The sequence below is a fragment of the Colias croceus genome, chromosome 18 (assembly GCF_905220415.1).
Source record: "Colias croceus chromosome 18, ilColCroc2.1".
NCBI lineage: Eukaryota > Metazoa > Arthropoda > Insecta > Lepidoptera > Pieridae > Colias > Colias croceus.
The window spans coordinates 4,472,097-4,490,872 of record NC_059554.1 but is presented as its reverse complement, the minus strand read 5'-3'; the positions used below and the strand labels follow the sequence as shown (position 1 = coordinate 4,490,872).

The window sequence follows — 18,776 nt, the reverse complement described above, 5'->3', positions numbered from 1 at the left end:
TATTTTTAGCGCGTTAACACACGGTTAATAGCCGTTGATGTCATAGTGACACCGTTCCATAAACTAAGGTTATTAGGTATTGCCACATTTATCATAGTTACAGGACAGCTCTGAAATTTATACACCTATTTTTATGAAAATATATTCAACTAAAAATCTTTAAAATTATAATATCATCTAAACTTTAAGCCATCGTTTTGCAAATCATTTTGATAAATATTTTATGTATGAAAATTTGTAAGATAATTTATTACAACATTTGAATATTCACATTTTTCCATATAATTAAAATACCGGATCGACAAACTATTAATGTAATGTTAAACACATCGTCTGCGACACTGAACTTAACCTTATAACCGAATTAACATACAAAAGTACTGAAAATGTATTCATTTGAATGTGTAATCGTTTACATATTTTAATATCCTGAACAGAGATTTACCGTCGTACCGCTGACCGTGATAATGTTTATCGAATGATTTTAAACCGCAGCATATTTATGATCTCGTCTTAGACAATGTTAGTAAGTGCCAATTTTTTTAACAAATCGGATGTGCCAATATGAAGTGGGAGGGCGTTTATTGGACGCGTTCCTCTGAAATGAAAACGTATACAATAAAAACTCGGTTGTGCCAAACCCCTGAAACCGCGATCTTTAATCGCTCGGTTGCAGAAACGGCCATAATGCCACCCACGATAAAAATAGATATAAAATCTCGTGTGCGTTCATGAAAAAAAATTTCCTCGTGAAGATTTTTCTCGCGACTGATGCAAGGCGCATGTGCGTGGGCGTTGGGAGGCGCTCGCCAATCGCCGGCAAGCCCGCCCCACGCTTCTCAAGTCGACTGTGCACGCCTCGTAATATCATTTACCTAACTTTACAAGCAATTTAAATGAACTATTCGATTGAATTTCGAGACGAAACTGTCATGACACAAAAATACCAGATCAACCATATGTAGCTCAATTCTTCTACCGTCTATGTTTCCACTACAACGTTCTATTTTCTATGCTATTCTCTCATTGTCTCATAACGCTTTCATTCTTCATAAGATATTATGAATAAACATGGAATCAACCTTGATAAGATCTCGTAATAAGCAATGTTTCAATTTTATACATGTACCTACTTACAAAACATTTTACATATTATTAACACAATTTAAATAACAATGGAAATAACCTAATATTTTATACGTATACAGAGGCTCATATATCACGACAAAGTCCCCACGCCGCCCGTCCATAACGTTTTAATTGAGAGGTCTGAGGTCAAATCACTTGTGTCCATTGTATATTATACAGATGTGTTGTGCAGCTCCAAATACACAAATCGTGTTTGCGACACAATCCGCCAAACATGCCAAGAATGCGCTAACACAATTGTTGTATAATTTCGGTAAAAGCTCCGTTGCGTCGCGTCCAAACAATCTATCACATTGTTAGTTCGCGTCAACACGCTGAATTGTTATACAAGCATTGTTCTACATTTGTATCGTGCTCCCGCGTCACACACGTTTCGTCGAAGCATCCATTGTCGCAGTGTTTGTTGTTGCACACGCAAAACCGTTCGAAATCTCGCGGCGGAGCGTCAAAACAATGCCGCGGGAAAGAAACTTGTTTTTGAACGCACTCGCCCGATTGTAGGCCTGTGGAATTCCATTGTCTATCTCTCCACGAAATGCATTAACGCTAAATCCAAGTTTAACTTAGTTAGTGTACAAATATGCGGGTGTCCACTTTCCTATTAAGAGGGTCGGAGATGAGATAGAAATTAGAGCCGACCCCAGTTGATCCCGCAGTGCAATTGACACCCAACGCTTAGTATTTGCTTTAGAGACATGCCGCAGGCATTAATTAAGACTAGACGACAATTTCTACTTAACGATTGACACCGTCTATTGCTGGAATTAATATATTTTATGATGCAAATTTATTTCACAATTTATTAATTTATGATTTCTTTCATCTATTTATAAACCAGTATTTGTAACCGTCCAAAATATTAGAACTTATATCAAATAAATTTTGTAGAGTTGCATCAATAATAGATATTAAACAAAATAAGACAAATTCAATATAACGTCAATATAGTAGCAATTTAGGGGCGTAGGGAACAAATTGGGCGCGACAATCGAGTTAGTTGACCCCGAGACCCAAGAATCACAGCACACGATCATCTGAGACATATTGTACGCTCTACTTCAATCAAGAGCCTTACAATTTGTATCAATCACTTAAACATTGCTTGAGGATGCACGTTATGTTCGAACTTTAAACAAAATATTCAAATTAAATTTGGAATTCTTAATTTGATATCATATGTTTTAAAATTATTCTTAATTGATATTGTGAGTCATTTTATAAGTGGCTATTAAATAAACATGTATATTTATAGCGTTAAAATGAGCTCAAATGTTGATGGTATTTAAAAGCTCAATAGAGGATAATAATATAAGCTACTCGCTTATAATATAAATGCTTAAACCAAAGAGAATAAATTATCTGAATAATTATTGATATAAATGTTTTTATTTCCTATAAAGAGTTGTCAAAAAGATTCCTTATGTATATAATATGTAGTAGTGAATAATTGTATGCCAGTATGCATTGATGCATTAAGTATTATTGTACTATTGTCCTCCTATATAGGACAATTGAACTAGACGTATGTCGTTACAAATGAGTTATGACAAAGAGCCAAGACCACCTCGATTATACTTGTTAATAGACAGACATAATCTGATTAAACTTGAACGATTTTATTGGCCCATAACTAACTATTAATATCATATTTAATAGCATTTAAAAAAAACAAACTGGTTGTCGTATCAAAAGGTTCGAATCATTAAAATATGTAATCCAATTTATAGGTCATTTAAGATTGTTAAAAATAATCTAATAATAGTTGTAAATTTTATCGACCTTAGTACAGGTAGCTAGCTACTAGTTATTATACTGTGGTACAGCCTTTTTTTATAGTGGAGAATGCATTTAGGCATACCCAGGGCACTCGGGGAAAGAGCCCTGGGTTATGTCAGACTCACCCTGCTGTTAGTAGATACTCTACAATTATTAAAGCGTCGTGTGAATATTGCTTCAACAACATATGAACTATTAACTAAAAATCCACCCAACAAACCATAAATTGAATGTAAACCCTTCTCAAAACGGTTATTAAAACGAAATGAAGTTGTTTACATGTTAACCCTTGAACTCTTTACGCGGTCTGATGCACCATCACCATCAATTGGTTACATTACAGTTTCATTATTAGTATTCTGAACGCATGTTAAATATTAAACATCCACTTATCCAACCAATTAAGCTGGTAATCTTTTTAATATGCAAAGTGGGCTTGATGTTTATTCACTATCGATATTAAATTGAGATTATTAATTTTAAAGGGAGTTTAATGTATAGTAATGGAATCATTAATATTTTGATCCAATCAAATAAATTGATTAATGTTAATATTCCACGTATGGAATATTTAGGAAAATATGTAAACAAACACAATACTTCATGATGAAACTCAATACTGAATATGTAGAATAGTTAAAAGCTCTGTAACGGGTTCGACCGTGAAACCATTAAGGTAACGAGTTATCAAGTTAGAGAAAACATAGTTCATAAAATTTGTTATGCACTTTGATCATAACCAGTAACCACAAAAGTTAGCAAAATTGGCCGTCACAGGCGAGCGAGCAGTGTGTGAACACGAATGCAACGGGGGGCTAAATGAGGGTGGCGTAGGTGAGGGTTGAGACTGTTCTGGTAAATAGGGAACCGGGCCGGAAACGCCTGTGTCGGATCGCACCACGCACCTGTGGGAATTTCACTTGCAATTTAAATACGTATACATTACGTCGCCAACGATAGAGAGCGTTACCTTGTAACTTCACGCGTTACTTATCACTCAATAATGGTTTGGAGTGCACTTTATTACGTGTGAACCAGTTCGTTAAACTATTAGAGGTGTAATTGAAATGATAGGCAGTAAAACGTAATTGGAGTCAAATGCAAAATTCACTTATCGCTATGTCCATACAGATGTTCGACAAAAAATGAACAGTGATACACTAGTAAGCAGTTTTTCAACCGTGACTTGACAGACATTTTATCATCAAAATGAAAAACAGCGAAGAGTGTTTAGACTGATACAGAACAATATACAGTAAAAGAAACGGTGTGATATTTATTGATCTTATTTAACTAGTTTTAGTCAATTGTGAATACTAGAAAGATTGAACTGTAAATAGTGCTCAAAGACAGTGAATAAGAATTAACAAAGCAAAACCTGCTAACGGGTTAGTTAAAATTGGAGAACCCGTGGCAGACAAAATCGAGGCGACAGCGGCCATTGCAGGCATGGGAATCAAAGTCATGATGAAAGCTTTCAATAAGCCGAAAGGTGAGTCTAATTGATTACAACCTGACTGTGATATACTCTAATTTGTATTATAAATACTTTTACTTAAACAGTGTTTAAACGCTGTCCTATAGAAAAACATTCGAACCGATTATGTTGATTGTAATCTTGAAGTATTTAAATTTTAAACCTTCAATTGAGGGTTATCATAAATAATGGCTATAAACAGTCTTTCTGTTAGCAATACGAGAGGCCAATATTAAACACTTTGTTATTATAAAATTTGACAAAAAACAATATTTAAATTACAAAAAACAACGTAACGTCTGAGTCACATCTATCATAATTTACCTAAAAACCAAGCATAGACACATAACAAATAAAGGATAAGCTAAAAACACGAGCCAAGTACACAATATCCATTTGCAGAATTAGTATTTTTTGCAACACAATTGTCGGTTGTGAAAATCCAAAGTATCATCCTCGGAGAGTGACGCAACGTCTTGGTTTCGTGTGCTCTTGTCCCAAATGTGAACGCGCCGTGACTGTAACAAATATATGAAAACGTATTGTTTTCGATGCGTATCACTACACAACTTTAAATTGCTGCGAAGTATGTGCTATTTACTTTTCAGGAATTTTCTATGAGGCGAGCTTTCTATGAAACGTCCTATTGTGAAATAGTTATGACATTTTTACTATCAAAATATCCACGAGTCTTGAAAAGGATAAGAAGCATTTTAAAAGGATAAGCATTTAATAAATTCGAGAAAAAATTCAACTTGAAAATTATACTCTACTTATAAGTAGCGATATCATCCAACCTGTATATAAACCTAAAATAAATGCTTTTGCATACTTATAATAGTAAAAATAAAACAATTTTCATTAAACAAAAAATATTATACTAAAATAAATTTAAAACAGTGAGAGTTAAGGTCAGTGTAAACCTCGTTTCCGTTCCTATCAAATAGTGTAGAACAACGGTTATGCAAGTAAGCTCTCATTACTGTAATTATGAATTACTCTGCGCTCTGATGATCTTGAAAGTGAAGACCTTGCTACCGTGCGTGCTCAATCAAAGATAAGCTAAGTCTTTAAAACTGCACAATTATAGGAAATTAAGTTATTAAGCCAGTACGATTATCGTATCTTCATTCATTTTGTTACACCCAAAATCGTTAGTTTACTATATTTAAGAATATAGGTTTAAACAAGACAATAGAAACGTATAGATGTTATACTGTCTCTTAACAGCTCAAGTACAAGTTATAAACGTTGAGCATCCAAAATTCTTCTTCAATTACGACCATTCCAAAAGCCGATAAATAAAGCCATTTCACCGAGCGGTATAAACACGCAATAAGCACGTCAAGCGACTCTCAAACGTGGACAATACACGCATGTGTCATATAATGAGGTATTGTAACGACGCATATTACCGCGAGCTATAAAAGTCAACAATTTACACAATACAGAAGCTGGCATCGCACTCTCTCAATGAAGGCGTGAACGCTGGTGGCCTGTTTACTGTATCTTTCGATACTGCGTAACTTAGCTTATAAACTGAGGGAATGACAAAACATTTACATAAAAATGCTTTACATATTATACATATTGAATTATGTTTGCATAGAGTTGACATCATATGAAATATTTTTTTATAATTCATATTATCTATTAGGTTCATGCAACCTTGGCTGTAAGTAAATGAAGCAATTGGTTTACGTCAATACCCATTTTTGAACAACATATTGTCTCAATAGGAACTTAAACTCCTATAAAACTGATCTGCCTTTTACGAACATGAGGATACTATATCGTCGTTTACAAGCATACTTCTTGTAATGATAATACGAGAATTAATAGCTAGCAAGAGCGGGGGCGTCCATTCACGGTGCTGATTGGCCCATCCGGTGCGCGCTCAATGAGATGATGCGCCCGGGCCGCCTCTGTCATTGAACAAAGGTCTCTCGCCTACATTCGTGATCAACGCCACAGATCACTGCCTCTATTGTCTACTGCGTTTTGCCAGATAGATTAATAACCCCTGCTTGACTGTTTTTGCGATACTGACGTTAATAATTATCTGTTAAAAAAAGCCTCTATTACAATCTCTTACCATAGACTTGTATGTTTTTGAAGTAAGTATCAATTCTATCCAATAGAGATCGTAATTATAGAGTCAGTAACAACACTGTGTGTAGCTGAGGAAGACGAATGTAAAAAGCCTATGAAATGACCTCCATTTAACCGAAACATTTATCTTAAACAATATTTAACTGCACTTATTCTGAGATGGTTATTAAAATAGTGACCATTATCATTAACCTTGAACTACAAAGAACACTCTTCTTTCGCATGTAATTACTTTTTAATTACATGAGCGCTAGGAACAGTTATCAAAGTTAATTATACAGAATTTTGAATTCAAAACATCGCACGCGCCGTTTACGTCACGCGACGTTCCAAGTTCAAACGGCGAACAATAGAGTCGGTAAAAATGGCGCGAGCTTTTGTTCTCCCCCTCTATTGTATGAACTGGCCGTGCATTGGAAACAGTTTTCAGTTATTTATTTTTTTTTGTTTTCCCTAAAAAAAATATTTTTATTTGCGGCATGAAATGTAGAAAATAGAATTGTGTCCCATTTAAATGTTGTAAATTTATAATGAAATTTCGTGAGAATTAAATGAGCAATCTTAATGTTTACTGAAATTAGAATATAATAATATTATTTATTACCTTTGACCTACAATACCTACCTACTTGTAAGATCAAAAATATTAAAATACCCACTTTGACTATTTTTTTTTACCTTCAAGAATAGAACAATAAATATATGAGTGAATTACCTGACAGGCGGTGCACATAAAAATAAAGATATTATCGTTATAGCTATCACCCAGCAACAAGTGGTAGGCTTATCGCCCCTCGCAACCACCCTTATTTAACACCTGTTGCACCGAACAAGGCCATTTATAATGCTTTACGTGATATAGTTTAAGCCCCACAGTCTACTAAGCATATACAATCAAAAATTAGGGAAGCATTAACACAAATTGACGAATAAAAACCAACATTTTGCACGAATTTCAATGAAATACAGGGTTACATTTAATTTTTTCATTCCTGTAAAACTGTACTGCAATATAAGGTTATGCACCTTATATTATTATGACTGGCCATTTATATTTTTTAAGATCGTATAGAAACGTTAAGAACGAAATCTTGTTATGAAATTTTGTCCTATTTCAACAGTGCAGTATTGGAAAAAACTTCATATAACGACATGGTTTTATTTTATTTGGACTTATTAATTGTAATCAATAATTATACGGTGTTTCCTGTCTGTAATTTCTTTGATTTTAAATTAGCATGTCTTAACGACCAACTCTCAACAAGAGTCGTTTCGATATAATTTTTTGGATAAAATTGCGAAATCTTAATTTAATTTGCGGTTGGCTTAAGTTGTAAACGAATATGGAATGAATTAATAAAATTTATTTATAATGATTGGATTTAGGAAAATGTTTGTGTAAAGTTATTTTAGAAATATTGTATCGTTAAATTATCGACGGCAATAAATTGTTAATAATAAACAGAACTAGCACTAAATTATTTACTTATGGAAACTTACGTGTTGGATTTGTTATAATTCAGTGGTTTTGCGTATGAGCTGTGTACTTTACATAAAATTCCCTTTTAATTAGTACAAGCGTTTGAAGGCTAATTGCGAATCTGGTATTATTTGGTGGGCAGCCGGGCGCATCTCCTGCCTATTGTGCCGTTATCTACGCCATTCACGATTCGGCCCACACCACCAGTGAAACAACCAGAATATAACCTCCGATTCAACACTAAAACAATGTAAATTGTGCTGATTTCCACTAAACGGCTGTACAAAAAATTACAGAATAACAACTAGCTTTTTTTGATGATTTAGTTTTCATAATGAATTGAAAAACCCATTGAAATATCAATGGTTTTTTTTTATGTATATCGAGTACGTTATATTATTAACATTAGAATATATTAATTGTTAAAATACCACAAACTTGAAAAATGTTATGTTTTTAAAACCATAAGTGCGTTTCTTCGCATTTTAAGGCAAACGTGCGAAAACAACACAGATTATTAAATCGTACCATTTTTTCCGCTACTTGTAAGGTTGAGTTAATTTTCATTGCCCAACTAAAGTATAATTTCCGTTAGATAGCATCTGATTCATTCAACTGTTAACGCGATAGGATCATCTCAACCTTGTGAATGATAATAATTACTTAGAATCTAGAGCCTACAGTTAGGTACGTACTAACTATTAAGTAATTGTACCTAGCACAGACGATACATGTCTGTGGTACCTAGACTCTAGAGTACCTAGACTTCTCGGGTACATAACTTATTGGAATATTATCCATAAGTCATACAGTTAACAGTAGCAGGCCCACATTCTCAAACAACAATCTTCCATCAATTCCCATTGGGATTGCACTTTCTTGTTGATTGTCAGCATTCCGTTTATAATATCAAAATGTTTACAAAAAATTCAAACAATGTTATTGTGCATTAACCACAATTTCACGTTAACATAATATCATGAAACCGTCGAACGCTTATCAAAATTTGCACACGTTCCATTGAAGACTGTGTCAATTCTAACTTGAATATTTCTTACGAAAGAAATAAAGTTTTTCTCAGGTTCATATTAAGTTAATATTTACAAAGTTGGATGCTTTCAGTAATATATGCTATTTTCGATAGACTCTATTTTCGTCGTATTTCATGCTTATTTCATGTTATTGCCGTCCTGTCTTGTTTAGGATTGATCAGACTTTGCAACGTCCACAGTAACTTGAAGAAATGCTTTACACTCTCTTGTCCAGTAATGAGTTTATTAATATCTTAAATGAATTTAGTGCTGTTCAACAGCTGTACGGATGAGCTCAATCACAAACCATATTCGACAATTAAACAGAAACCATTTATCCCCCATTACAATAATAACGGAAACGGAAATCTTGACACCACACACTTTTTGCATGCGTGAAATGCCATTCCTGAAATTAATACAGCAAGTAGAAAACATTTTAATTAACGCTCAAACAAAAACTTCGGACAAAATACATTTGCTACCAGTATACTTTTCTATACATTAAAATTACATGGTTACTGGCATGTATTTTTTTTATTATTTTTTTTATCTATAATTCTAACATACATCGTTCTTCGAGCGCTTGTTATTAATGACATGATAATATATTGTTATGGGTGATATATTGTTATATTTTATATTAAAGTACATTTAATCCTATACATAGTAATGCGTAATGATGCAGGTGTACGCTTTTTATAAAACTTACATAGATTATAATGACCACATAGGTGAAAAATGAAAATGTTAACGTTAATTACCATTCATATCCTTGTTTCTAAGGAACTTGCATGTAGATATATGTATAAAGTAAAGGATTATTTTCTAAAAAATAGAGATTGATAACGATTTTTTTTTTCTTATAATAACGTCACGAATCTTCTCCAAAAACAGTTGGTTGGTTTTAAAAATATATATGTAATTAGTATTTGTTTACATTTCACCTTATAATAAGGTCCCTTGAAATACAACCAATGAACATGACTCGTCACAAAAAGTATGTTACTGAAATAAAACTCTTTTATGTCTCTACTGATAGAAAGAAACATAAAGATATCAAGGCAATGTCGTTTTTTAATTAGTTTAATTTGCTTAATGATCAAAGTTCAAATGTATACTAAAAACTATAAACCGTATACACTACGCTTTTTAAGCGATCCCATAAAAGTTATTATGATAACGACCGTGCAAAATAAAGGCACATAAAGGTACAAAACACAAATAAATGTCAAGTATTTCAGAAATAATATTATAATTTTAATTTTATATACATTAATAAAAAAAATCAAATCTTAAGTCATTTTTTTAGATAGTTTATTCGAACAATGTAAATTATTGTACACACGCGCATAATGAGTCAGGTGCACCTGCGTGTATACATAGTTTATAATTATAACACGTAATATAAGTACGTTTGCCTTTCCATATTTTAATCATTTATTAAAGAAAAAATCTAATTCGTCTTGTGTCAAAAAGTATATTGTATGAATCTTAATATGCACAGCTTTTTTGGAGCTCAAACGGTTCTAGATATTATTTTATTTCTTTTTTCTCTCGTTGTTACTGAATTTATGTGATGGCTACCTACTTTTCCCAAGAAATAAAGAAGCATAAGGAGCCGAGTATGAAAAATATTTAAATTGATCAGAGCGATTCTGCTAGATCAGAGCGGACACCGACCGTGGGAGAGCTGTACAAATCTCTACATCTCAGAACAGGTCGGCAGGTGTGCAGCCGCGCACACACGCACCCGCCCACGCACACACGCGCACACAAACCTGACGCACTTATGAATGAAACTAGTGTATGCAACACAGACACACTCGATGCAATCTCGCTTTTTTATCACTGATTTATTTTTAAAAATAAATATCAAATAATAATTAGTTGTACACGGTAAAATAAATACCATAGATGAAGTAATTAAAATGCCTGATAATTATCTCATTTGATGAGACGTCTGATTAAACGGGACACGCCGCGACGACACTCATTTCTGTCTCAAATATGCTTTGATATTACCGTTTTTTGATGTTTTGATTCGGCCAGAATTGATATCAGAACTAATAGATGTGGCAATTAAAATGTCGTCGAAAATGGTATAGCATTACTTATATTCTTTAAATCGATGTATGTTGAAATGAAAGATAAAACTTGGATAATCATAAATAACGCTAAAGAGGCTTAATAAAAATGTATCGGTGGTTCGCTACGTATTCCCCAACTGAAATGCGCTGACAGTGAGATCGTTAATCGGCCCCAACAACATCACGACACATATCGAACAAGCAATCGATGTCAATCGTCAGCTTCGATCGACAGCTGATAATGGAAAAATATGCACAACTAAATACAGTCAAGGCACGCTTGGTCTTAATCAGCTTGCGTATAGCTTGCTACAAATCTTTTGAACTCGACAAAGAGATAAATAAAGCGTTAGATCATTTGAACTTTGAAGTCTTTTTCTAAGCATTTTTTAAATATTGTTAGTCAGAAAATCATAAATACCTACACGAAGACAACGTAAAAATTAAAGCAAAAACTATATTGACCATACTAATATTATAAATGCGAAAGTTTGTGAGGATGTTTGTGTGTTTGTTACTCTTTCACGCAAATAATACTGAACCGATTTCAATGAAATTTAGCACACATATAGAGGGTAACTTGGATTAACACATAGGGTAGGTTTTATCCCGGAAATCCCACGGGAACGGGAACTATGCTGGTTTTTCTTTGAAAACGCGGGCGAAGCCGCGGGCGGAAAGCTAGTTGACCATAAAACATAAATACATAGCAGATTTTATTTAACTCCATTAATTATAGTTCATCGTATTTAAATGTACTTTGTGTGTAAGAAAATGCTATTATTACGGCTGCAATAAAAACCCTAACTACATTTAAACTGCAAATTATTTTTACGTCTTTAAAAGGGCAGGATTTAAATGGTAACGAATAATAAAAATGTCATTAACTTTTACTCGTTTCATTGATTGATATTATCATCAATGTTTTTCATTTAAACCATCAAATAACTTCATAGGAAAAACCAATTGGTATTCTAATAAATTAATAAATGTTTATCTACAAAATAAATAGATTTATGGAAAATTTTACTATACTAAAGATACGATGAAACAAAATAGGTTGACAAACAAGTCGAATAAATGGTGGGCGTCCTTTTAAGAAAAGTGCATTATGGTCGTTTGAATCATGTAACTAAAGTACCAATTACAATCTTTGTTACAGACATCCCATCGCAGGTGCCGCCGCTCACGCCCGGCACCAACAAGAAGATGGCCGAGGCGCTGAAGGCTACCTTCGCCTCCTGGGAGAAGGAGCAACTGCGCCTCGGTGTACCAAAAGGTAAATTATGTGCAATATATTTGTAAGGGTTTGTAGATATTATTCGAGCTGATTAGGTAAGGGAATTCGTAAAAGATTGAGTTTTTGAAAAGAACAAAACTTTGAACACAACAACTTGTAGCCAGTTTAATCATGCATAAATATACCTACCCGCATTTATTTCATACAGTTTCATACATTGTTATAATGTTCTTGAATTATTATATTGGTTAACTATGAAAGTAGCTTCAAAGTTTATAATTTACTAAATCTTATTTCAAAAGCTCATCCTTATTCATTCAACATTCTTTACGACTGCCCAGAAAAGTAATAAATTAAATCTTACGTATTATTTTAAATTTAACTCTTAAATCTAAAAGGATGGCTCTCTTATTTCAATATAATTATTTCATACCTTTGAACTTACACAATGAAAATCTTAGGACACTAACGTAAGAAACACTATGTAAAGATAAAGTAAGCAAGCATTGAATAAAAAGAATCCACATCAGCCCCCCTAGCCAAGTGGCTTTCTGTTAGCGTAGCGTTCAATAGAATAGACTACGAATGTATGAGATTGACGTAAGATACGTTTGTCTACAGCTGATCTCACTAATTCAACTGCAAGACGAGTCGTAGAAATATGGGCTAGATTTGCATATGCAATATATGCATTTAGCTGGAGTGATGGACGTATGGCGACCACCGCTGGAGACACGCTTGTCTCTTAGTCGATATGTACTAGATATTTAATGATAGTTTTTTTTCTTTTAGTTTTTTTCATCAGCAAGAGATTAGCTTCCAATATGCATATAAGTCAGGGGAAAAAATTTAAAATAATAAACGTGCTGGTTTTCTAAATTGATATAATATTACGTCTGCTCTACCAACCGATAACCATCATTCAATCTTAATATACAGTCAAAATTAAACAAAAGCAACAGTTCTATAATCTATTTCTGTCCAAATGATTCGCAATCTATTGTCCTTATAAAGTGTACCGTGATTGTGGGCGGTCATAGAGCATAGAGCAGACAGGTGGAGGGTCGTCGCCCGTGATCGGCGGAAGTGCGTGCGTCTGCGCCGTGTCTATTCGCGCTTCCGCTCTATGCGCCCAGCACACGATTATTCTGAAACCAATAAATATTTCAAATAACTCTTACACGAGACTATGCCAAACAACCGTTTGCAACCGAACAAAACAAATGGTTAATGACCCGTGAACATTATTAATTTACTTCATTGCACCAAACACCTAATTAAAATCCGATATTTATAAAGATAATTAATATCGTTGCACAATCGTACGATAATAAACATAACACAATTTGCTTTAAAAGCGAAAATAATTTGCATACGATAATGAACATACGACCTTCCCTATCCTGAAAATCGATTTAATTAGATATTCGACTCTTTCGTAAATATTCCTTCAGGCCAAGGTTAGCGAGTTTCTTGCTCAGTCCAACCTGAAAACCTTGTTTTAACTTAAAGTATTTATTAGCAGTCAATATTTACAAAATATTGTTTAACAAATGTCTTTCAAAATAATTTATGTAAATGGTGCAAAAACAACTTAGATAAGAATAAAAATAGTAAATAGGTTTTCAGTATAATCAATTTGAACTTGTTCTACGTCATAGTTAACAAAACTAGGTAGGTAGGTACTTAAGATACTTTTTGATGAAGAAAATATGCTTAATGATAAAAAATAACAGCTTCGTTATCGTTCAAACGATTCTCCAGATTTAGCAGAGCAGGTGTAATATAATTTAAGAATAAAATATTATCATTTATATCCTTGAATGTAATAAACGCTTAATGAAGATTTATCGCTGACAATTTTACAATCATGAGTAAGATTGAGTTCACTCATTGACTCCAGTTATTAGTCGAATCCTGTTTAACACATTATGATTTATTCCAAATGAAAATCCTCTCTTATTACGTTATTTTTAACCATTGTAGTCCTTTTATTAAGGTTTATAATATAGGTAACGATATACGATGTACATTTTGTTCGTATCATACTCATTGATTATTCATTAAGACCCAGCACCGAAGACAATCAGCGTACCTATATTAAAAAAGGAAAATAATGAACGTTGCAATATGTTCCTTTTACTTTAATAAATAGAGTTAATTATTATTATAATTGCATTCTCGTTAACCTGCATAGAAAATGACAGGTTGAGTGCCTACTCAGTCAGTAGCCGGAATATTACAGAATGAAATATAAACACGACGGTGCTTCTCTTGAAGGCGGTCACTGACTAAAAGCCGTAATTAAACTAATTATTTAGTATTAGCCGGCTCTCGTCCCGCTTTTCGCAAAGAAAAAGTCAAGTTACGACCCATTCTGCAATTTGTAACATAGTAACGCTTAACTGCATTTGTATCGATTAACTTTCTTCGCTTTTTACTGAGGGTGGTTAAAATAAAGTATTTTAATTTGAACCGTTGATGCTCTCACACGGATAATTACTAAAGTTCGTAGTTATACACACTAAACTTCCTATAATACATGTTAGTATGAAGTGCAAAATAAAAGTTCTCTTGATCAAAGTGAATTTAATGTTAAAAACGCAATTACGACCATTTACCTACTAGCCAATGCGTATTATTAAAAAGACCGCGATCAATAAACCCCTGTTATTGGGCAAGCAATTCGATCATCTTCAGCAATAATAGAAACTTATATCAAACAGTGGGTCCGACGAAGGACGCTCGCTTCCTGCGCGTGAGGCAAGTTCCGGAGTTAGCCAAGAGCCCGCCCGACTAATTGTTCCTCTTGCCTCACATTCGATAGCTATTATTCTTCTATTAGGCCTTCGGTAAACATGATTGGTTCTCGATGTTTAAACAACTTACATTGAATGTCTAATGAGATCATAAACTGGTACAAAGTCTCGAACGATCCAAATTGAAATACATTTCAGCTTAAAGTATTTCCATGGAAATCAATTTAGTATCCAATTTATGTCAGGATTGCGTGCTATAAACAAATGTATTAATGTCTTTCTGTATCACCTAAAAGTACACATTTACCAAACTATGTAAATTGCGCAAAAAAAGCCACATAATGTTTATTGAGCATTGAGACGCAAATTAAACTCTTTATGTTTATAACCAGATCCACGACAATGGAGCGAAGCAGCGGTGGCAGCCTGGCTGCGGTGGGCAGCCCGCGAATTCTCCCTGGAAGGCGTAGCACTGCAACAGTTTGCGCGCGCGCAGGGGAAGGACATCTGCGCTATGGGCCGGGAGGAATTCGTGGCCCGTGCGCCTGCCTTCATGGGCGACATCCTGTGGGAACACTTAGAAATACTTCAAAAAGGTAATACGATCACGTTTTTTAGGTTCTAAAGTATTGGAACTGAAAGGATATACGGTCATTTTAGGTTTTATAGGTCAAGTTTTTGGGGGCTTCGTTACCGTTGGAAATACTTTCATTTAATTTAAAGTATGATCAATTTAGAACTAAATGGATAAAATTTTGTGTAATATATGTATATAGTTTCTTGGTTTAAAGTATTAAATAAATGGCTAAATCCATACTAATATTATAAATGCGAAAGTAACTCTGTCTGTCTGTCTGTCTGTTACTCAATCACGCCTTAACTACTGAATCAATTTGCATGAAATTTGGTATAGAGATATTTTGATACCCGAGAAAGGACATAGGATAGGTTTTATCCCGGAAATCCTACGGGAACGGGTTTTTCATTGAAAACGCGGGCGAAGCCGCGGGCGGAATGCTAGTAGAACATAAACCCTAAATTCTTTACTAGCTTTCCGCCCAAAGAGAATACCTACAAATACTACGTTTTCCGCCCGTGGCATCGCCCGATTTGTCTTAATGTTAACATAATAATAATTAATATTATAAACTAAAACCTTCCTCGAGATGCACTCTATCTATTAAAAAAATCGCATCAAAATCCGATGTTATAAAGATCTCGGGATAAATATTACTCAGGTACAGAAAAATAGCTGGATGTGACTTTGTTTAAGGTATGCTGGGTGGATGTACCACTAGTTTGATATATTTTGTTATAGATGTAGAAAAAGAGCGATCACTGCTAGCGAATGTGCCGCCGAACATGTACGAGAGCAATGTGTGCCTGCCCGAGCTGCCGGACTACATCCCCCCGCCAGCGCACCACTATAATAACAACAATAACACGGGTAAGTGACTTTTCTTGAAAAATATTGTAATTTTCAACAAATAAGATAAGTAAAAATTAATAAAATGAGAATTTAGGTATTTCTCCATAAAAAATAACTTGGAAAGGTGTATATTAAGAAATTACGATTAATAAAAACTTGCGTCTAAAACTCGTGAATTGTTTATTTTAATTTTCTCTTTATAATGTTAAACATCTTATATTTATAATGAGGAAAAAGCGATATGTTCTAATATTATCAAATTGATCACCGGTAAATCATCGTGCTGAGATCTTACATCTGTTATACATTCTCACGGCCATCGTTAGCATTTTTAAATTACTTTAACATGCCATAATCCTCAAGCCCACAATCTTACTTGTAGCTATCTACTCATAAAGATAGGCGGCTCTTATCTACGGCGATAAAGTTACTCTCATTAAACTACCATTCACGATAACCCAACAATTATTAACTAGTCCTTAACTAACGATAGAGCGTTTATTTACTAGATACGTTCAGTACCTAATTATATCTTTTGACAGCCTTTCTTTTAGAAACGCTTACGGTTATCGCATCCAGTTAAAACAACGATGATAGAATATAATATTTCATATCTTTTCAGAAAATTACTCACTACATTTAGAACGGATTTTAAGCTTTAGTTCTTATTCAACACGTAACAATATTTCGAGGAAGAAGTTCCATTCATATAATATCAGATGAATATAAGAACTAATTAATCAAAGTTTTACAATCCCAGGGGTTGGCTGCGCAATCTCACGTATAAAAGCTCATTTCCATTAGATATAAAACGGCGTTTATTGCGTACTAAATCATAGGAGCGGGATGTTTTGACTGGAAGCCGCGAACGCGTTCTGCTACTGAAATAATAAATTAACTAAGAGACAAGGGGCCTCTTGGTCGTCGTTAACACGGGTGGTCTACCGGTGCGGCTGCCGGCTGCCCGACACCTATTCGAGTGCCGTGTTCGACATGCTGATTTTACTGTCATGTAATTAGCATGTGCATAATTAACACGAACTGTGTTAATAATACGGTACATTACCGACCTTTTTACGACAATACTATGAAATACAATTTATTTATTTAGTCGTTTTTTGCTAGATATTACTATTTATAAACTCTTAATAGATATTCGAATAGATACTGGTGGATAGAGCCCATCAAGGCAATATTGAAATAAGTCTAATTAATTGTATATCTAACAAGCGTGACATATTTGCATAACATGTCATTTATATTGCGACATCTAAACACAACCTTAGAAATTGTAGAAAACATCATTAATATCACATCGAGTATGAGTTTCCAGTCGGCTGGGCGGTGCCGCAACCGGCGACCTTGGCGCCGTTTTTCCGCTCTCTTTCAGGCCGCGAGGCCTGATCGTCTTGTCGTGTGTCATCTTTCCAGTTTTCATAATACTAAAATTACACGTGCGTATCATTATAATAACTTGTTTTTATGTTATAAGTTTAAAAGAGTGTTGTATTTACGTGACGATATCGATAACACACATTTAATTATGATGGTCTACGGTTTTTTTACAGTTTGCCATTCACATACGAGAAGAATGTTTTGAAGTTGATAGACATAAAATTATACTAAATTCATTGCACTTGGACATCACAAAACCACGTCCGTCAGTGACATAATATTTTTAAAATATTGTCTCGTTATTGCTATGGTGATGTAAGATCAAAAGTTTCTTTGATGTTGAATATTTATTTGAGAACATAAGAATCATGTTTGCGACAACTTCTTAGATGTATGGTGGGAATTATGTGTTAATTATCAGCTGATTAATTATATAATTGTTTTATTTATTTTTGTCGTGTTCCAACGTATGCCTTGTTATATTCTTCTACGAATTAACTCTTCAGAAGTTAATGTTTTCTATGTCTATTTTAACACATTCTTGTTAATCATAAAATTATCAAATCATTACTGCTCTTCTTAAAATATGTTTTGGTTAAACATCTGAATCTCGCAATTGTTTCTTGTATTTTCGTACTTATCATAGTCAACATTTCAGCATATGTTGTTATCACTACAGTTTTTGCGGAGTGTATGGCATTGAAGGCTTAATTAGTATCGTTCATTGTACGAAAGGTGCACCCCTACCAAGCGCCTTCGCTGACTCGATTGTCAGCTAGAGCCAGTCTTCAACCACAGCGAGGCCGCGCTGTTCTTCTTCTTAGCAATCGTGTCTTCTT

General features: G+C 34.0%; 1 protein-coding gene across 6 annotated transcripts in view; it reads left to right on the top strand.

Moving 5' to 3' along the window:
* LOC123699438 (ETS-like protein pointed) overlaps window positions 1-18,776 on the top strand; it is a 100,664-nt gene that overhangs the window by 60,620 nt on the left and 21,268 nt on the right. For 4 of the 6 annotated variants that reach the window (XM_045646366.1, XM_045646367.1, XM_045646364.1 and 1 more), the window contains exons 2-5: window positions 4,057-4,417; window positions 12,277-12,393; window positions 15,506-15,709; window positions 16,432-16,560. In XM_045646366.1, coding sequence (XP_045502322.1) covers window positions 4,375-4,417; window positions 12,277-12,393; window positions 15,506-15,709; window positions 16,432-16,560 — 493 coding nt within the window. In that variant the 5' untranslated portion in view covers window positions 4,057-4,374. The remainder of the gene's footprint in view (window positions 1-4,056; window positions 4,418-12,276; window positions 12,394-15,505; window positions 15,710-16,431; window positions 16,561-18,776) is intronic. The other 2 variants (XM_045646363.1, XM_045646362.1) reach the window with 1 other exon arrangement.